This window comes from Capsella rubella, unplaced genomic scaffold (assembly GCF_000375325.1).
Source record: "Capsella rubella cultivar Monte Gargano unplaced genomic scaffold, Caprub1_0 scaffold_2, whole genome shotgun sequence".
Classification (NCBI taxonomy): Eukaryota; Viridiplantae; Streptophyta; class Magnoliopsida; order Brassicales; family Brassicaceae; genus Capsella; species Capsella rubella.
The window spans coordinates 3507549-3530339 of NW_006238922.1; the positions used below are offsets into that span (position 1 = coordinate 3507549).

The 22791-nt window shown below is 32.7% G+C and overlaps 2 protein-coding genes and 1 long non-coding RNA gene across 3 annotated transcripts in view; 2 read left to right on the top strand and 1 right to left on the bottom strand.

Annotated features, from left to right (window-relative positions):
* Positions 1–250, top strand: part of LOC111832089 — a 417-nt gene extending 167 nt beyond the window's left edge. The window contains exon 2 of the long non-coding RNA XR_002835224.1: positions 56–250. This is a non-coding gene — a long non-coding RNA (uncharacterized LOC111832089). The remainder of the gene's footprint in view (positions 1–55) is intronic.
* Positions 251–5971: 5721 nt separating this feature from the next.
* Positions 5972–7953, top strand: LOC17894907. The gene is made up of 4 exons (XM_023788118.1): positions 5972–5985; positions 6085–6207; positions 6666–7299; positions 7377–7953. The coding sequence occupies exons 3-4, from the start codon at positions 6667–6669 to the stop codon at positions 7836–7838; spliced, it is 1095 nt and encodes a 364-aa protein (XP_023643886.1). The 5' UTR covers positions 5972–5985; positions 6085–6207; position 6666; the 3' UTR covers positions 7839–7953.
* A 1869-nt stretch (positions 7954–9822) lies between these two features.
* On the bottom strand, positions 9823–10338 carry LOC17896035. The gene has a single exon (XM_023787552.1). The coding sequence runs from the start codon at positions 10336–10338 to the stop codon at positions 9823–9825; it is 516 nt and encodes a 171-aa protein (XP_023643320.1).
* Positions 10339–22791: the final 12453 nt, after the last annotated feature.

Consider the following 22791-nt stretch of genomic DNA (forward strand, 5'->3'; position numbering starts at 1 on the left):
TTTGTATCGGGGGCCATTTGTTTGTCTTCTTAATGATTTTTTTTTTAATAAACAGGCTATGGAACCTTGTTTGACGCAGTGCAATGTTTCGGAGGATTCGAACCGTGTCATGATCATGGGGACGTCAGTTGCACTGTTTTTTGTAAGATATATAAGTATGATTTTGGTGTATGTACTAAATATAGCGGATGTTGTTGTCATGTACATATTGATAATTAAATCTGTCCAAGATGAATTGAACTAATCAAAATGTATTCCTTTGCATAATAACATCAATAATTTTATAGGCCTGCGACTTCGGTTTTTTCGGGAATTTCGGTTTCGGTTTCTCGGGTTTTCGGTTACTTTGGCAAATGAAAACTGTCCCAAAACTAACCGAATATGACTTCGGTTTGGTTGGGTTCGGACACAGTTATTTCGGTAAAGAAACTCGGTTATTTTGGTTCACAAGACTCTTGAAAAAAAAACATCAGAAAACGATGAATCACACCGGGCGGTGAGATCTGAACGATGGAGCTGATGATAATGAAAGGCGGAGAAGATGATGAATTGATGATGATTATGATGATAAAAGACATAAATCAAAAAGAGATGGTGATGATAATAATGAAGAAGGAGAAGATAATGGTAGATGGAAGAAGATTAGGAAGAAGAAGGTGATGATAACAATGAGTGGATGATGAATGAAAGAATAAGGAGAAGAACTGAAGTAGAAGAAGAAAAAAGAAGAGGAAGAATCGCTGTTGCCTAGAAGAAAAAAGAAAAAAAACAATGAAATGAGGAAGAAGGTGAGAAGAATGACGACTGGATAAGAATATCAGCTCTTCAATCTTCATTGGCATGAAGGAATCTGGTTCATCCCAGATCTTATGAAGAAATAATCTTGCAATCACTGGCACTTTCATCAGCTCACACTCACCATTAACCGTACAACTATGTTTCTCAATGAATCTCTTCACTTCCCACGTATCAGACTTAGAGATTACAGAACAATAGATACGTCATCCACAACCTTTAGCATTACATCGAAACCCAAGTTTTGGTTTGTCATACCTGTACTGTTTGATGTTCCTAGCTGTGCGAAGAGTGTAGTCGAAGACACCTTCTTTGAAGGCGATTTTATTGTAGAACACTTGGTGCTGGTACAAATTGCCATCACCTCTTCGAATCTCGTTCTAATATGATTATGGGAACCTTCAAGATATGTCGTCATTGTTTTGAGCAAATCTTCTCAACCACGAGGAATCTATGCACAAAATGACTTGGAGAAGATGCTCAACTCAACTACAGAACTCCTCAAAGAAGAATCAAGTCAAACGGAGTTCAAACGAAGGAGTTATTGATTTTACAAATCATGTGTTCTCCAGTTTACCCGATCCAGATATGCGTTCATTCAACGAATGATTCCAAATGGGTCAGAATGAATTAAGCTACAAACCAAGTTGTTCTACAATCTTGGTCCATGAGAGAAGCCTAACTAGGTGGATTCAGTCCAAAAAGAATGAAGAAAGATCAATTTTCGTCCATAGCAAAATAATATTTAATTTTTTTTTATTTCTCTCTCTTACATGCACTTTAGAGTTTGAATTTCATCTCCCTAGATGCTCTGCATGTTGAGGTATTATTATAGACGATTTTGATGTATTTCCCTTCTATATAATGAGGTTATCTCATGAATAATAAAATAAACATTTTTGATATTTTTGGAACTTTCTGAGAGTGTTTATCATTTTTCGTCAATGGTGTGTAATATCCATTGGTTTGGTTAATGGTGTGTAATATCCATTGATCAATGCATGACACGTCTTGGTGTGTCATATCCAGGGGGTCTTGTCGAGAGTTATTCTCATTGTCACCCTTGAATTCGTCTTAGTGTGTCATATCTAAGGGATTCAAGTTCGGTAAATTAAGAGTTTTCTGCAGCTCTTGTGCGACCATTCGCTCCACCATCCTTGTTCTTCGTGGCTTCACCGTCCGTTGAACCTAAGGAATATCTTTCACCATCTTAGAGTGTCGAGTCCTCGGGAGGATTTTTATCACGTTCTGACATCTTGTCCCTCGAGCTTTTTTTCTTCCTCGTCACTATCACTCTCAGGAATAGCATCGTGACGAATCGATGGTTCATCGACGAAATCGATGACAGCTTACTCTAGGTTGTAGTCATTTCGAGCGGTTATATCTTCCAAATCTTCATCGTCGGGTTCCTCGTCAAAACCTCTAGGTTCCTCGTCAACAGGGACACCGTTCATCTCTATCTCAACAAATACATCGGAGAAGCAAAACGAAACTGAAGAAGAAGAGTTGGGAAGAAGATGATTTGGGGATTTTGGGGATTAGGGTTCGTATAGGAGATGAAATCGATTTAGGGGTTTTTGTTTTTTTGGTTATAATCGGGTTAGGTTTAAGGAAATTGGTTTATTATTGGTTTAAAATTGATTAGGATGGTTAAGAGGAGATTGGTCTACAGTAAACCGACACTAATCCAGTTCGATGTGTAACTAAGTATCGAACTTTAATTTTATGGAGAAAACGGTTTCGAACTTTTGGTGTGGGGGGAAATAATTGTGGAACTTTATTTCGAGGGGGATACCGAGATGGAACTGGTCGACACCGACAGTTCCGGGGGGGGGGGGAATAGGTTTAATCAGGATCAAAAATTTTGATTTCTCAGGATCCAAATTAAAAAAATTATTCGGTTTAATCCGGTTTTTTATTTAAGAAAATTAAAACTTTTAAAAGTTTCAAAAATATTAAAAAATGAAATTTTCTTAAAAAGTTTAAAATATTAAAAATTTTAAAAGTTTCAAAAAATATAATATTTAATTTAAGTTTTATAGAATATTTAAAATTAAAATGATTTCGTTTGGCAACAGATTTTTAAAAACTTTGCGATTCATAATAGAGATGATTATATTTTTCTTATGGATTGACTATATTTAATTTTTTTGCGCGTACACTGAAAATATAAAGTTTTTATTTTTATTTTTTAAATGGTGTTAAAACCTAGTGAGTTTAGTATTATTACACATAACAATTAGAAATAGTTATTGAACTCATCCTTATTTACACATTTAGTTTTTACTAAATTTTTAAATACTAACCAATTAGCTAATAAAATAATATATAAATAACTTAGTGTATGTATATTGTAAAGCATGTGTCAAGAAAAGAAAGGGAGAAAAGTAGCTGTTTTTACCTCTTCGTAAAAACATTTTGAACAAAGACTGAGAAGATCTCACACAGAGTTCCTGGATCAAAAAGTGTCGAAAACCAAAGAAAGTAAATCCATGATATTGGGCCCAAACGTAGAACAGCCCAATCTTTCTAGTGACCAACGTTCAACAACCTCTGGGCATTTGGGTATTCGGGTTAGATCGGGTAAGAACCGTTAAGATTTGGGTTTCTCGGGTAGAGGGATTTAGGACCTAGTATTTGACTTATTTTCTTTCCAAAAACAATGGATTTGTGTTTGTAGTTTTATATGTTTCATTTATTGCATTTTCACATTTATTTCGGCCTTAGGGCTAGCTGAAGGACTCTTATAAAGTCTCCCTGCAGCAGTTGTACAAGTTTTTTACCCTATTATCAATAAAGAACCAAACTTTCTTCACTTCTTCTCTTTAAGTTTTATTAAGAGAATAAGCTTGTTCTTTTTCTTGTGTGTGTGACTCCACAAGGCTAAGATCGTGTATTGTATCAGACCCCAATCACATCTCTGTGGAGTACTTCAATCCGCCATCACTTCCCCTTCATTTGATCCCACACGAGAGAAGCGACCGCTATCGTGTCAAATCTACATCAACGACCATCTTTCCTTCACAAGAGAGAAGCGACCACCATCTTGTGAAGCCATCATCTCTATCCTAGTACAAGCTCACCACCGAGTCTTGTATCACCATTTTTCCGTTGTTCATGGCAAAGTATATGAATAAGTACAACACCCAGTCGGGCCCATTTGTCTGTTGTTTCATGGTCTGTTAATAAACACGTTATGGACGGGGACAAGTGGCAAAGTATATGAATAAGTACAACACACTATGGAATAAGTACAACACACTATGGACAACTAGCGTTTGAAAATGTAACTAGATATTGGACAAGCTAGCTCATACTTTATCGGGACATAGAGAGAGGGTTAAAGAGAAGAAAAGCGATTTTCGAAAATGGTGATAGAAATTAGGTTCAACTGAAGTTGAGAAAACGGCGATACAACTTAGGTTTGCACAAATTAAGGACAAGCGATTTAATCGAAGGAAAGCTTTAATTTTGTAAGATTTGATTGTCGAAAAGAGATTTCAGTGGAGAAAAATAGTAAAAGCGAGAGATAAAGAGGTGTGCTATTGGGAAGAAGAAAGTGTTTCGTTAAGATAATTAGTATGGCAATTCAGATAATATTGTAACTTTGTAGGGTGTAAAGGAACAATATCTTTCATATATCTCCCCAACTTTCAAAAGTTACTGAAGTGGTTATATGTTTGAGATAAGTGACCCTAAGTGCAAATAATCATGATTAAATGTGTAACATTTTTTTTTTTTAAATAAATATTATATCCTTTAAAAAATAAATACCAAATGGACCAATAAGGAGGGAGTAAAACCTTACTTTTATATATATGACAATATAGTTTTCATATACATATTTAAAATATTAGAAAACTAAGACATGGAAAAAGTATGAAATTAAATATGCTATTTTATTTATCGAATTGACCTAAACATAAGAAAGGGTATATTGTGAATGCTATGTTATACTAAATTGGTAAAATGTTTGTTATTTATATGTAATAAATTAAATAATGTTTAATGGTTAAGTAAATTCATTGCAAAGTCTATTAGTTTTTTTAACTTATAAAAATAGATGTTGAAATATTTGATTTTAAAAGAAATGACACATATCACAAGGAAAGATGACACGTTATACTAAATTGGTAAAATGTTTGTTATCTATATGTAATAAATCAAATAATATTTTATGGTTAAGTAAATTCATTGCAAAGTCTACTAATTTTTTTAACTTATAAAAATAGATGTTGAAATATTTGATTTAAAAAGAAATGACACATATCACAAGGAAAGATGACAAGTTATACTAAATTGGTAAAATGTTTGTTATCTATATGTAATAAATTAAATAATGTTTTATGGTTAAGTAAATTCATTGCAAAGTCTATTAATTTTTTAACTTATAAAAATAGATGTTGAAATATTTGATTTAAAAAGAAATGACACATATCACAAGGAAAGATGACACGTGTCAGCTCCTTAGAGCATGAGTTTGGAAGAACCCTACTTTATTGTGCAGATTTATTGTAAAGCATGTGTCAAGAAAAGAAAGGGAAAAAAAATTCGACCTTTTGAAAAAAAGAAAAACATTTTGAACAAAAGAGTCAGAAGGTCTCACACAGAGTTCCTGAATCAAAAGGTGTCGAAGACCAAAGAAAGTAAACCCATAATATTGGGCTCAAACGCAGAACAGCCCAATCCTTTTAGTGACCAACGTTCAACAGCCTCTAGGCATTCGGGTATTAAGGTCGGGTTCGGGTAAGAATCGTTCGGATTTGGATTTCTTAGGTAGAGGAGTTTGGGACCCAATATGATAAACATAAAAATTTGGTTTGGTTTCGGTTTGGGTACATTCGGGTTTGGGTTGGCTCGGGTATAAATTTTCATAACCATTAAAATCCGAAAATTTCCGGGTTTTCGGATAAATACCCAAATGTTTGGGTAAATACCCGGAATTTCTGGTAAAAATTTGGAATTTCGGGTATAAATTAGGATATTTGAATAGATAACTCGAGTATTCGAGTCCTAAATTAATTTTATAGATTTATATTTCGGGTATTTTTCGAGTTCGGATCGGTTTCGGTTTGGATTTTTGGTTCCGGTTTATTTGTCGAGGCCTAATTATCAATACACCACCTCTCTACCTAACAAACCAGCTTACCGAATGAATCCGGAGGAGTCTAGGGATGGAAGCTTGTACGGGTATGGCTTTGGAAATCAAACCTTTGATTTTGATTGTGTTTACGTGGCATTCATCTGAGGTTTATGTATCTAGGGTTTTTTTCATTTATCCTTTATCAGCTGTGGTGAGAGTAATCGTGTTCTCTTTATCCGGCGGTTTCGATTTCGATATCCTCCTGTGTGGTGTCTTCTTCCTGGGTTTTTCAATCGGCGCCGTTTCCTACATTTTCTTCAATTTCTGAGGTAACTCAAATAGTAGCTCCTTGCTTTACTTTCGACGATGATGAATAGCTTTAGTTAGATTGGAAATGAGTCCATATAGTTAGGTATTTGAAGTGAGTGTAGTGTTTGTCCGAAGGTAAATTTGCTCTGAAATGTTACTATGTGATTTCTGAGCTAACTCCGTGCTTTACTGATGATGATGATGAATAGATAAATAAATGCCTTTAGTTAGATCCTGAATCGATGTAGGTATATATTTGAAGAGAGTGTAGTGTTCGTTTGAATATGAATTAGTACTATGTGATTTCTGACGATGATGAATAGATAAACTCATTTGCTTAAGTCCTTGTAGTTAGATCGTGAGAAGTAGTCAAAAGATGATGAATGGATATAGTTAGATTTTTGATGTGAGTGTAGTGTTTGTTTGAATGTGAATTTTGCTCTGAAATACTTATATGTTTTTTTATGGATGGAATTAGTATGTCAGGTGAGATAGAGGTTGTCGAGCAAAGGAAACCTGATGATGCACCCAAATCAAGTGCCCGCAATGATGATTCACAAAACTCAAGTACAAGTTGTGTGCCTAACTTTGTGCTGTGTGGAAAATCCCCCAAAGTTACCCAACCGCAGCAGAAGAAAGATGTGGTCCACGAGAAACCACTGATGGATTCACCTTCACTGAACAGTGCGCAGAGCTCTATGAGAAGGCGGATGGGAGCTGCTTTGTCCAAGTTTGATAAGAGAGGGACGGGGAAGCCAGAGACAAAGACTGAAGGAAAGGGAAACAATGGAACAACTGAGAAGAAACAGGAAGACAACAAAAGTGAGGTAAAGGGGGAAGAGGGACATATCAACGATCCTGTGAGAAACGGAGAGATAGTCACTGTCCCTGTCCCTGTCCCTGTCCCTGAGAAGAAAGACGAAGTGAACAAAAGTGAGATAAAAGAAGAAGGCAATGTTGAGAACAAGGAGGAAGAAGGACATATTAGCTGTGAAGAAAATGGTGTGGGAAACGAAGAGATAATGACTGTCCCTGATTTAACTACTGCAATTAGTGGTCTCAAGGAAGCAGTGGATCAATTAACTAATGCAATCACCAAAAACTTTGAGGAGGTATTTCTCTCTTTCTCTCCCTCTCTTCGTGTAGATAGTTTATAGTCAATTGTTTTCTGAGGTTAGTATAGTTTCAGGATCCATTAGACAAACACTATGAGACGCTGTGTAAGGCGGTACAAATTGTAGCAGTATTCACCACGGCGGGGTCATTCTATAACCCTCCTGGAGGATTAGATACGTACGGACATATCAGGTTTAGAAGGTCAGCGGGCTATAAGGTGTACCATGTGTTGAGCGACCTCTCCTTTCTGCTGGCATATGTGAACTTGGTTCATGTTTTAAAGCCCGTGTCAGAGGAAAACAGGGAGAGTGAGTTGAAGTTAAAGATTGCCATAGGATGGGCTGTTCTGTGGCTCACAGTGATATTGTTCCTTGGTTCGTTTGTGGCAGCCTTCTGGGTTGTTTATCCAGATGAATCACTTGAGACCTGGCCTAGGTGGTTCACGTTAGGAACGGCCTTGCTGAAAGTTGTGTGGAGCTTGGTGTTTCTTTTTGGTATGAAGTGTTGGCGTATAGTACGTGGGTGGGTGTGTTAAAGATTGCTATATCAGAGGATGGGAGAGTTTTTGTTTAATGTCAATGTGTGTGTTTGGTTCTGTGTCTGTGTTGACTCAAGTAGAGGACGTTTGTGCAATTGAAACATGATAAAATCGGCAATTCATTTCATCCTTAGTCTTGCATCTAAAATACCAAGAACAAGCGGTTTGTGCATCCGTCTTTCCTACCAAAATAAAGTATATAAAGAAACTGGAAGGTGACTAGAAAGATTACTTCAATATTTCATACCTCTAATAATAACATTGCACCACACACGATTTCCTTCTAGAAATCATATCATTGGATTTCTTCAATAATTCTAAGAGAAATAAACCACAGTAACTTACTGAAACTCAACAACCTTTAAAAGGTCTCAAGCTTCCGGCTTTTACGACCATCAATTGGATCACAATGATTTATGAGTCCAATTGATTTCGGATTAGACTTCAGGTGCCTTAGTGACATCCACTCAAGTAAAGACCAAATATTTACCAATCTGAAATAAATGAACATTCCATTATGAATGATATATGCTGTTTGCAAATTCCATTAGAATGGTGTAGCTTATATCACCAACTGTCATTGCTTTACCCTATGGAATGACTCATAAATTATGTACATGTGAGGACAACGTAACACGGATTTTCACAAGTTACGTTAATTAATTTAAATTTATTTCATAATCATAGTAATTAAAAATAAATTTACATGTCAATAACATTTTTTACCCTTTTATTTATCCACACCATACAATTTAATATAATCATACATACAAATCCCTTCAATTTATTAGCTTTTAATTCTTCAACTTTTATAATAATTTTATTTAATAATTTTAAGTAAGGCCACTATGTTTTCATGAAAATTTTAGCCATGAGCAAATTCTTGTGACTAGTTTCACTAAACCAAAAATTGAAAAAAGTGGCATTATCATAGCAAGTTACATTAATCAACCATTTATCATAACTATTTTCTCCTCAATAATAGTTCTTTAACAAGACGTCGTTTTGTTGTACGCAAGTGAACAAAATTGAATATTCACAAAATGACGTTGTTTTACTAATACATAGTTATTATTATAAGAGGAGAGCCACCTCATAGTCTAAAAAAGATTATTATTATAATTGAATAACCAAAAATCTCAAAATAATAAATAAAATATCTGTAGTAATTTAGAGTTTTCAAAATCATTATTTTATGTTTTTCAAATTATACAATTTTATTAAATTTGAGTTAAATATTAGTTTATTTTTCTTTTCAAAAACTGCAATAAACTTATTACCTATCCAAACCGAAATTAAAACAAATAGCCATAAAAACCGAACGGATAATTAACTTCTTTTCCTGTCCAAATTAATCCGATCAGAAACCCGAATGTCCTGACATAATTTGATTCATCCATCAACAAAATAAACCGCAAATTTCCTGTTACGGTAGAAAAGGTAACCGCATTAAACGTTTTGACCAAATTAAAAGGAAAGAAAAAAATATAATCTTCTTTCTCAATCCAACTTATTTTAATATAAGAGGTTCTAGATCCTTAATCATGAAAGCTCTAGCTAAAACAGCTTTAAGAGCAGCTAGGTCTGTTGCATATGTACAAATTCTTTCAATTTATTAGTTTTTATTGTTCAACTTTTATAGTACTTGTTATTAATATTTAAGTATTTGAGGTGAAAATAATAATATTGTATGATTTAATTATACAATATTATTCAAATAAATGATAAAAATGAATTTTTGTACTACGATATTCAAATATTTAGTTAAAATTTTCATAATAACCTAAATTATATAATGATTAAAATCTTATTTATTTTGACATTAATAAATAAAAAATTACTTAAAAAGAAGAAGAAAAATTATTCATTAAAATAAAATAATCCAAATATGGCCTAGGATCACGTCGTATTGAGCTTGAGGGTATATTCTCTATATATGTATACAAATCAAAATATATAAATAAAGAGAAAATCGCGTAAGTTAAACAATAGAAACTGTGGAGTGTGGTTGCTGCATGACGACGAAGTTCCACCAAGCTGGCTCTCCTCTATATAGTTGGGGAAAACACGGTGCAATCATGGCCGGTACGAACCATAGAAGACCAAGTAGAGCAATGTATAGGGCCAAGTTAGAGATCAAAGAGACGAGGGAGAGGAAGAGACAGAAGCCTGACGTATGAGTTATTCGTCCCATGAAGTAAGCTTCAAATAATGACATCTCATCCTCGGATCCGAATGCACCACCCCACGCCATGCAGCTATACATGAAGGAATTTGGGTAACAAATACTGAGAAAGATCATAGCCTTAAAACCAATTACGTTTTCATCTAAGGGAATGTGGTGGCTATGTATATGCAAGATCGCTGCAACGATGAGGACTATAATGATAAGGTTCATCGCAACATCGTAACGTAGGTTCCCGTCTCTCCATGCACGACTGAGGAGAGGTTCATGTTGTACGATTGTAGCAGTTTGCGTGGCTTCTTGGACTGGCATTGTTAATTAATGATGTTCAAGGGAAACCATGTAAATAATATATATAGTTCTCTGATTAACCAAGTCCTATTTCAAATGTGATTTGAGTTTTTTTTTTTTTCTATCAAAAAATATATATGCGGTTGTTAATACTCGAGTCCTTTTCCAAATGTAAGTAGAAATAATCACTTAAAAAAATATTTGCATTTTGCTTTAGCTACAATATATTTACTATATATATTTTATACTGTACTTAGATGCAATTAATTAATATTGTAGTCGGATGACAATGGTTTTATGAGTGGCTTTTAAGTCTTGGAACATATTTTGTAAATCACATGAAAAAAAGAACATGTGAAAATCGACCATCAAATTAGCAAATATATCATTTGGATTCACATGTCCCTTTCAGCTCTTTGGTTGCATTGCTGTTTATAGGCTTCAAACCTCAAAGAGTAATAAATCGAAAACAAAGAAATTTATAAATAAAAGCAAAATAATTGAGAAGCCTTATGATATAGTATAAAACACTATATCAGTTCAGCCACAAGCTCATTATTAAAAACTCATAATTAATCGATACATAACAAGATAGGTTCCTTTGCTTTCTCTGTTTCCTAGCAATCCTTCGGACATGAATGATTTCATAATGATTTCTCTGTTTCTCTCTTCTCCAAGCTTAATTAGTCCAAGTACTTGTGGATACAAAGCCACAGTTTTAGTGGCCATTTCATCTTCTTCACTATAAACTTATTCTTCTTCTTCTTCACCAAAAACTTAGTCTTTGTAGAGATATTACTAAAACATTGAGGAAGCTGCTTCACTCATCTTTGTTGAATCCTAGCTAGGCCTTCTGCCATTAAGCATCAATGCATTGCGGGAGATGACCTTGTTATCAAGAACCTTGTTTTCAAGAAGTCCACACTGTTGGAAATTGATCATGTGTTTAATCTAGTACAAGTGAAATCAGAAGAGAAAGGTGAGAAGAAGATAGTGCCGAGAGGTTAGCGTCTACGAAAGAAGAAGAAACGACACAAACGAAGAAGAAGAGAAGTAGTAGGAGATGCAGAACCGGAGATGGACCGAGATCGACGATCGAGGGTCGAGATGACAAAGCTAAGATATGGAAATAATAAAAAGATATTAAAATTTAATAGGCAAATTAGATAACTTTAAAATCTAACAAAGAAATTCAATTCAAATTTATGAACGTCAAATGCATAATTTCATACAAATAAAAACAAATATATTAAGCTTCTGAGACAGCAAAAGAATAGTAAACCTCACTAAAATTGAGAAGAGAACATGTTTGTTTATCTGAATATCATTTAGATAAACAATATATGACTAAACATCATTTACTTTTGCTAAAAGGGAAAACGACTAAAGGAAATCCCAACTTTAAAAATCAAATCGTACAATACTGACTAAAGTACATCATCAAAATATGAGAATTTTTGAGAAATACCTCTTTTGGTGTACATCTTTTCAAAAATACTTTTTTGATCTATTTACTTTCAAAAATATGAGTGTTTAATTATGAAAATATGTAAATTTTTATATGGTTTATAAGTTACTTTTAGCTAGATAGCAACTAGTACTCGGAGATACGATCCAAATAATTCATAACATTTTAAATCGTTTTTACGAAGTTTACAAGGTTTTTAAAAGGTTGTTATAAAGTATTTATACAGTATTATGAAAGATATATAAAATTTTATACACATATTTGAATAAATTCAACATTTATAGTGGCTTTTTTGATAAAATTTGAAAAGAAGTATTTTTAAAAAGTGGTATTTGAAAAGATGTATTTTTGAAATTCTCTAAATTATTATTTAGTTTCTCAAAAACTGAAATATTAAAGTAATAGGTTTAATTTTGAGAAGTTACATCATTACTTATCTATGGACTAAAATCTATGGTGTCCTTTGACCCATTTTGCTATTCTTCTAAGGGTTCGACCAAAGTGAAAAAAAAAAAGAAATTTAATTAAGAAAATCAAAAATGGGTAAAACTACATACTTATCCTTACTAAAATAAAAAAAAACTACAGATCCAACCACCTTATATCCGAAAACCCATTCAACTATCGGATATCCATCGGATCCCTTTACTCTTTTGTATTCCTCCTCATCGTTTGAAAAATTATAAGTCCCCCAAACCCTAAGTGTTTTGAAAAATCCGAAAACCACAAGCAGTTCGAGTACAACTAAGGACAACCCGAGATTGGGTAAGTCAAAATCAATGATTCTTTGGATATTTTATGTTAGATCCGCTTGAATGTTATCGATTTAGGTGTTTTCGATTTGTTAATCTTAATTTGGGGTTGTTGATTTTTTTATTACTCGATTATGTTGTTAATTTACGGTTGTTGATTTTGTGTGAAGGAGAAGAGAATGGTGCGTACAAAGAACGCAAGCTTTAACAAAGAAATAGATCCAGTAGGTGAAGTCGAAAAAGCAACAGATGCAATCGTAGAAGAAGATGAGAATCGTGGAGATGATTTTGAAGAAACAGATTCGATTCCGAAATCAAATTCTGGGGATTCAACGATATGTACAACTTGGATAGAATAGTACAACTTGTGCGAACTCGGTATAACTAATTGATTGATTTTATGTTGTGTTTTTGAATCATATTATATGTGAACTCTTTAGATTGGTTTGTGGTTTGTTGTGTTTTTTGGATTGGTGTGTTTTTGAACTATTCTGGTTTAACTTAACGTTGTTTGTTAAGTTTATGAGTCCATTTATAGGTAAACTAGCTACAACTGCATTGAAAAGACCAACTTGGTATAACTAGATATAAGTTGTACCATTACAAAATACAAGATTAACAACAATACAATACTACCCGAATACAAGAATTAACTTCAAATTACCAACAAAGTTAAGCCAATAGGAAAATTTACAATCATATCTTACGATAAGAAAAAGTTATACATAGTTGTACAATTACGAAGAACAAGTTATACTTAGTTGTACCATTACGAAGAACAAGTTATACTTAGTTGTACCATTACGAATAACAAGTTATACTTAGAGCATCTCCAACCCATCTCTATTTTTGCCTCTAAACTCTATTTTATAGCAATTTTTGCTCCAATCCACCTCTATATCCACCTCTATTATAGAGATTGCTATTTTTATCTCTATATATAGAGGAACTCTATTTTTTCCTCTATAAATAGAGGTGAACTATTTTATTGCAAAATAGTCCTTTAAACTTAAATTTCTTTTATTTATGAACAAAATAAATAAAATAAATATATTTAATAACTAATAATATAAATATTTTAGAGGTTTTAATATAAATAAATATTCTAAAATTTGAGACTACCATTTGCGAAAGTAAATTATATAAAATCTTATAAATATATATAATAATAGATTTTATTTTTATTGAAGGAAAAAAGAGATTTTATTTTACCTTATTATATATAATAATAGAATAGAATCTAGTATCTTATTTTTTTTTATATAATGCGATGTACATTTAAATAATAAAATATATAATATGATGTTTTTATAATAAATGTTTAATTTAAATAAAAGTAACTATTTTATTAAAATTTTATAAAAGTTAAAGTAAATGGGTTAATTTGCAACTTTTATAAATAGATGGTGTTAATATTAAAATTTAAAAAGAATCTATTTGGAATATTCTATTATAGAGGAAAAAAATAGAAGAAACCATTGGAGCAAAAGTCACATCTATTATAGAGTTCCTCCATTATAAAGACAAAAATAGCAAAAACCATTGGAGATGGTCTTAGAGCATCTCCAACCCACCTCTATTTCTTCCTCTAAACTCTATTTTATAGCAAATTTTGCTTCAACCCACCTCTATTATAGAGATTGCTATTTTTATCTCTATATATAGAGGAACTCTATTTTTTCCTCTATAAATAGAGGTGAACTATTTTCTTGCAAAATAGTCCTTTTAAATTCAAACTTCTTTTATTTATGACCAAAATAAATAAAATAAATAAATTTAATAACTAATAATAATATAAAATATTTCAAAGGTTTTAATATAAATATATATTCTAAAATTTGAGACTACCATTTGCAAAAGTTAATATATATATAAATAATAGATTTTAGTTTTATTGAAGGAAAAAAAGGTTTTATTTATATTCCATAGTAATACTTTTAATACCAAAACAAATACTTAATATTCTCCTAAATTACTTCCGGATCCACCAATGGGAAAAATACACTTATGCTGATGGTTAAGAATCTAGTATCTTATTGTTTTTTTATGTAATGTGATGTACTTTTTAATTAAAATATAATATATAATATGATGTTTTTATAATAAATGTTTAATTTAAATAAAAGTAATTATTTTATTAAAATTTTATAAAAGTTAAAGTAAATGGGTTGATTTGCAACTATTATAAATAGATGGTGTTAATATTAATTTTTTAAAAGAAACTATTTGGAATATTCTATTATAGAAGAAAAAATAGAGGAAACCATTGGAGCAAAAGTCACCTCTATTATAAAAGTTCCTCTATAATAGAGGAAAAAATAGCAAAAACCATTGGAGATGGTCTTAGTTGTACAATATTCCCAGCCCTATTGCAAGAAGACAACCACATAAACGAGTATACACATAAGATCCCCGATACTCCAGATTCGCAGCTTATTCTTTATAAACCACACAAATTCAGTGTTAACTCAGAAATCGTAAACCTTAAGAGATGACCAAATCCCAAATCGCAAACCCAGAAAGAAGGAGGAGAAGAGAAGATAATAAAACCCAACCCTAGTAAATCCTAGCTAGCTTCCCGATTCCCCCCTTTCAATTTGTTTTGGAAATTTGAATTTTTTGAAAAGTATTAGAAAAAGAAAGAAATGACCAAACAACAAACATGTGATCCACGTTACACATGTGTAGCTGCCAAAATGCACATGTGTAGCCGCCAAAAGACACATGTGCAGCCGCCAAAATGCACTAGTTGTACCAAAATTTCAAGTTATACTAGTTTTGGCAAGTTGTACATTTTTGATCTTTTGTTGTAATTAGTTATACCATGTTTAAACTAAATATTTTTAGTTGTACACATTATTTTAATTAATTGAGGTACATATACCACATGTACATGCCTATATAGTGTTGAAAACATTAAGTTCTTAGCTTTTCTAATTATATGTTGTTTGCAATGAGAAAGTGAACCTTAATGTATAAGGTATTTCATGATAAACTTAGAATATGATGAAGAAATCTATAGTGAAGTATAATTATTATTCTTTATTATATATATATATACTAAATTGGATAAAATAAATAAATTCAAAGTCAAATGTCATGTTTAGGTTTTTTTATTTTTCTATTTTTTCTGATATATGCTTATAAAATTCAAATATATACTTATTTCGATTTCCAATAATTTTATAGGTATATTTAATACTTATTTAATATTTTTATAATTGTAAGAAAAACTAATAAATCAAATTAAAAATCATAAAAACAAATTTACGACTTGGAGATGAAAAACTTTGAAATTATCTTCATTCATATTCATATAATACATAACATCATCATCATCAAATATGTATATTGGTCTCTTAGGCTCCACTGGTTCTGGAAGGTAACTCAATTTCAGCTCAATCGTAGTTTTATCAACCTTTGCCTTCTTGCATGAAAGAACCCATCCCATTTTTTTTCTTTTAAACATGCAAAACCGGATTAACCCAATTAATTCAAACCAGCTAAACCGGCCAGAATATTTAAATCAATTAAACCAAGCAATCTCATTAAAGTAAACCAACAATATTAACCAGCGGAATACTTAACCAAAAATCCAATAAACAATTCCATTAAACCAACAAGTTCAACCAAACATTATTCCAAAACATGATCATCCTAACATGTTTCTAAATTCCATTCTAACACCCTAAAAAATCCAACAATAATCTAAAACACCAATGAGTGCCTAGATCATCCTCCTCTCCTCGCCATGATTCCACGGATCACACTTTGCTTTTACCTGCATCAAAGAAAGAGATGCATAAGTATTTCATAAATACTTAGTGAGGGCGATCCTCCCATCTACGAGCTATACACACAAGCAATGAGATAACACCCACATATATAACAAAAACAAACCATCCAGCAAGCTAAACATCCAATAACACATCCAGTTCACCTACAAATCATCACACAACAAATCACTCAATCCCAATCGCTTAGATAAGCTCATGGTCACGCACTCACCTTAACAAGGTGATTTGAACTACAAAAACAACCAGGAAGGACTCTCCTCGCGACTGCAACAGCCAAACAACGCCCTACAACAAACCACACAAACAAAAATCTCTAAGAACCAAAAGGACAGAAACACCAGAAAAACTACAGCCGCAGAAACGAACCCCTAAAACATAAATCAACCGTTAACTTCTTAATCCCTACGGTGAAAAGCAAGATCTAGAAGTCACAAAGCTCCCCACAAAATTTGGTGCCGATCGGAGAAACGATGAAACCACGATCGCACTTACAAACTCCGCTGATCCTAGTTCGCAACAGAGAAAACGCGTCTCACCGCATATAATTCACTGAGTATTAATCCGAATTAACTTCTGTAAGAAGGAGAATCAACGTACACGCCTTAAGAACAAACCTACCAAAATTCGTTACCTTTCGATAAGATTTGATACGTCGGAACTCTATTCTACCAAGACGTGACAAATCTGTTTCTCTTGCCTTAAACACCAAAGCAAAGCTAACAATATCCTTCTCACAAGTGAACTTCTCCTTCTCCTTTTCTCAACTCAACTCTCAGAAAAAACAGCCACAAAACAAAAGAGGGAAGAAGCGTTCTTTATAAAACTAGGGTTTTTGGTTAAATTGATTAAACCATGATTTACCTAAACCGACATTAATTAAACCTCCTTTGATTCAATTGACAATCGACCAGTTTAGGAAATCAACCAACCGACTCCACCCTAATTCTTATACACAATCTAGTCCCCTATTATTTTCCAGAACACTGGCGTTACATTGCATATCTTGTTCACTAGTGCAGAATAAGTGACATCCTCTGTCTCCATTCTAAGAGATTGATGAACTCTATCTCTTGAGTTCCATCTTGGTTCATTTTCTCTTGTTGCATAATATCCCCCATAATCATAAATTATGATTTTTTGATGATTTTTATTCATTTTGGCCTGAATAAAATAAAAAAACATTTATAGTTATACCAGTTGTACCCTAATAGTTATACCAAGTTGTACCCTAATAGTTATACCAAGTTGTACACTAATAGTAATACCAAGTTCTACCAGTTGTACTACAACTACTAAAAAATTCGGATTACATACATACGATTTGTTTCGATTGAACTATTACAATGCACACATTATGAACAATATTCGACCCAATTCGACCCATATCCCTAATTGACAATGAGGATAAGAAAAATCGGACCAAATCCATATCTACAATGTTAATAGTTCAATAGGGATGAACAAATACAATCCACAAAAATTCTACTTCATGCCAACGAGTTATGAATTTAACAATGGGTATGAATAAGTATTACCTCAGTTGTTGGGTTCCTTCTCATGTTGATGAGAGAGACGATGGTGAGTTTAATGGAGTAGGAGGAGCTCGTCGTCTACTAAGCTATGGAGAAAATCGCAATTGAAGGAGAGAGAGAAGATGAAGATTTTTAAGTGGGGTCCATGTCCGTTTTTTCTTTTTCTTTTTTATTTAAATTAAATCAAATAATAAGAGGGGCAAAAGATGGAATTATTTAAGTCAATGAATGGTCAAAGGGTACTAAGAACATAGAAGGGTATCTGTGTATAAAGACTTTGATCAAAGGGCATAAGAGATTCTAGTCCCTTATCTATATTAATATTTTTGCAGCAATTTTGTAAAAAAACTTTGGAGTTGGAAGTTATTTAAAAGTCATTGCCACTCACATTAATTGAATTCCTTTTTAAATTTAGAAACAAAAAAAAAATCAATTACACATATTAACCAATAAACGATTAATTCAGAAAAAAATCACTCATTTATTCTCCTCAAATCTATCTAATTTAATCTATTAACAAAAAAAATTCAAAAAATCTTAACAGTAATTTTTAAACATATATATAGATAACTACAAAAATAATCTAACCACCAAAAAAAATAATACATAAATCATCTTATAATTGGTCGGGCAGAATTGTCGGTAGTAGAATCGTAATTGTAACAATTCTCATAATTTGCAATAAATAATAAATCAAGAGTTAAAAAAAAAAAATCTTATAATTATTTTTATGATTCAATTTTTCACAAAATATGAATTTTATTTTAAAATTACCAAATATGAGTACCAAAAAATTTTGGAAAACTATTTCACAAATAATATATATTAAATGTTTTAATATTGCTATGTCCTATTTACGGAAACTGTTATTCGATGATTTAGATATGGAACCTATCTATATTAACATTTTTGAAGTACCTTTTGTGTTCTACCCTTTTATTTTATAATATTTGCATAATTAAACTCTTGCCATTTCATTAAATAGAAAAAGTTTAAGATAAATTTTTTAATTAAATCATAATAAATTTAGTTAAACCAATGTTTATACCTGCCTAAAAACTTATGTAAAGGACAATAAAAAGGTACATTATCAATTCTATATATATTCACATAAATCCTCAAAAAAAATTTCTTACTAATAACCTTTTTATGATATCTTTTGCAAAACTACCCTCTTTTTTTCCATTGTCATTTTTGCCCTCTCTTAAATTTTAATGGCCATATTACCCTTAGTTGAAAGAATATTCTTTCCCAAAGGAAGGAATATTCCTTCCAAAAATTTTCCCCCAAAAATTTCCCACCAAAATTTTCCCGCCAAAAACATTTCCGAGAAAAATTTCCCGCCAAATGTTTTAAAGGGTTTACAAGGATTTTTAGAGGATCTTTTAAAGGGATTTACAAGAGTTTTTAAATGGTTTTTAGAAGATTTGTAATGGTTTTTAAAGGGTTTAGAAGCTTACAAAGGTTTTTGAATGGTTTTTAAATGATTTACAATGGTTTTTAAAAGTTTTTATAAGTTTATCACAGTTTTAAAAGGATTTACAAGTATTTTAAAAGGATTTACATGCGCTTTTAATAGGATTAACAAGTGCTTTTAAAAGGATTTACAAGTGTTTTTAAAAGGATTTACAAGTTTATTTAAAAGGATTTACAAGTGTTTTTAAAGGCATACAAGGATTTAAAAATGGTTTTCAAAGGATTTACAAGGATTTTGAAAGATATTTACAAATATTTAAAAATAGTTTTAAAGGATTTACAGGGGGTTTTAAAGGGTTTTAGAAGTTTACAAAGGTTTTTAAAGGGTTTACAAAAGTTTTAAAAGGTATTACAAGTTATTTAAAATGGTTTTTAAGGATTTACAAGGTTTTTAAAGGGTAGAAATTTTTTCAAAAGTTTTTATTAAAGGATCTATCACGGTTATATGGGGTTTAAAGAGATTTACAAGTGTTTATAGATGTTATAAAATGATTTACAATGGTTTAAAAAGGTTTACTCAAATTTTGAACTGTTTTTTGATGACTTTTATAATCTTTACAAGGATTCTTAAAGGATTTTTAAGGGATTTAAAAATATTTACAAGGTCTTTTAAGGAATTGCGGAAATATTTTGGCGGGAAAATTTATTTTTGTGAGAAAAGTTTTGTAGGAAATTTTTGGCCGGAAAATTTGGCGGAAATTTTCTTCATCATGGGTTTATAATAAAGGAGGGTAATTTAGTCATTTTGTACATTAAAGAGGGTATTTTTAAAAATGAACACATAGAGAGGGTACTTGTAGAAAAAAGTATCATAAAAAAGTTAGTTATGCAAATCCCCCAATTCTCAACCTCTAAACTTTTTTGCAACCTCTATATTAATAATTCAAAACATTTGATAACGTTAAGAACCAAATTTTCTGCTTTCGCAAATTTTTACAAGTGCAATTGAAACTACTCCGTTTAAGCTAATGAAGTTCTATATGAGTACGATTAAAGCATTTTGTTAGTATAGTAATATTTTAGACGAACCATCATAGTATAATTTCTATTGATATAAAAAAAAAGTGTAAATATTATCCCGCGGTGTACCGCGGGTTAAATGCTAGTTGATAAAAAATTAAACATCATTTACTTATCATTGTTTGGTCTTTGTATCTATGAAAGTTTTTGGTTAGCTACAAAACACTCATAAGAGGGTTCAGACGTTAGAGATTTACACCCACAAGACTTAATTCACAAGCAAGATGTGGATTCAATTGATATTATTATAAGATTTTTAAGGGTGTTAACAAAAGTAGAGAAATGACAGAATCTCAAACATAACAAGATTATTTTGCTAATTAATAAGATAAATGCTTTATTTATTTTTGTAATTTTAACGACGATGGTGAGAGCAAAAGGTGACGATGTAGTTAGCCTTGGAACAAGTGAAGATACTGATTGGGTCGTCGTAAGCGTAAGAGTGAGCTGTAGGGCAAGCGGTTTTGAAGATTTTGGAATAAGCTGTTTGTTTGCAAGATATTGGGTTACCGAACAAGCGGGTGCAACAGTGCTTTTATAACCAGAGCCGTCCCTGAGCTTCTTATGGCTACAAGCCAACCCAAAAAAAAAATGGACATAATATGTAGTCTCAGGGGTTCGAACTTGAGAAGTTAGCATATATATCAACATTGAACCGCTGAGCTAAAGAGACTTTTATGAAATAAAGGCCGAAAAACATATTTAATATAACGGGCCGCAAGCCAGTGCTTGGCTTGCTTGGCCTCTTCAACGGCTCTGTTTATAACTAAAACATTACAAATAGTTAAAACATTATAACTAAAACATTACAAAGGTGACAAAGTAAGTATAATTTGTAGTAAAGTTTACTGACCCGTCTACGAGGCTAACGTCATAGAAGTCTAGTAGGCCGAGGGTGAACTCAGCCAAAGTGGCCGGAGGTGAACCACCGGATCCATTGCATGAGAGATAACCACCGCAATCGCCCGTGGTGCAGCGACCACGGCCGTATTTGTCGAAAGTGCAACCGTGGCGACTCCAAAAAACCCCGGACCATAGTAGTGGGAGTTGAATGGTACGGGATTTATTGGCCGGAAGCTCAAATCCACCGCCGGCTAGTAATTTTTCGCCGGCGCTAGGTTTGATTCCTGGGCACACTGTGTGTTTTACATTTTGAAGAGACAGAGAGTGAATAATTCTGTGTTTCTGTATTGAGAATCGATTACAACCTATATATTACAAGAGTTAATTCTAATTGCTGAGAATATGCAGAGAATATACAGTGCAAAGTATCGTAACAAAATAAGTCTAATGACAAGTCTTATGGGATATGATTTCCTGTGGTAAATAATATCCCAATACACTCCCTCAAACTAGAGCATGCAGATTCAAAATGCCCAGTTTTGCGCAAAAATTTTCAAAGCATTGTTTACCAACTGGCTTCGTGAAGATGTCAGCTAGCTGAGAATTTGTTTGAACATGGAGGAGTTGTAGATTTCCAGACTTGATCTCATCCCGAACAAAATGACAGTCATTCTCTATATGTTTTGTCCGTTCATGAAAAACCGGATTCGTGGCAATATGAATAGCAGACTTACTATCACAGTAAAGACGCATTGGCTGAGGGTGAGCTTCACCAAGATCAGTGAGAACACGCTTTAGCTAGATGAGTTCCTTCGTTATAAACGCCATGGCTCTATATTCAGCTTCTGCAGAGGACATACTAACAATCTTTTGTTTCTTCGTTTTCCATGAGATTGGTGAACTACCAACTTGAATAAAATAGCCAGAAACCGACCGTCGTGTGATCGGACAAGTCGAATAGTCAGAATCACACCAACCTGTGATCTGAAACTGTTTCTGAGCCTTCAACAAGATACCTTGACCCGGGTTTCCCTTAAGATATCGAACAACTCGTAGTGCAGCTTCCCAGTGATCCTCTCTCGGTGCTTTCATAAACTGAGCAAGAAATTGAACACTAAAAGCAAGGTCTGGACGAGTGGCAGCCAAATATATCAGACGACCAAGTAAACGACGGTATGGTTCGGGGTCTGCTAAAATGGAAGATGTGGACAAAGCAAGCTTGTTGTGTTGTTCGAGAGGAAATGTTTCTGGCTTGCACCCGAGTAAGCCAGCATCAGATACGATCTCAAGAGCGTATTTCCGCTGATTCAAATAAAAACCTCAATACCCAGAAAAGACTTCAAAGCACCAAGGTCTTTCATTTTGAAACACGACGCTAAATACCCCTTGAAAGCTGTCATCGCTTCAGCAGAGTTACTAGAGAGAATCATGTCATCAACATATATCAATATATTGATGCGAATCCCATCTTTGTCAAATGCAAACAAGGAGTAATCTGAGAGAGACTGAACAAAACCATAAGCACGCAAAGCATTTGTCAATTTCTCAAACCAGCAGCGAGGAGCCTGCTTCAGGCCATAAAGAGA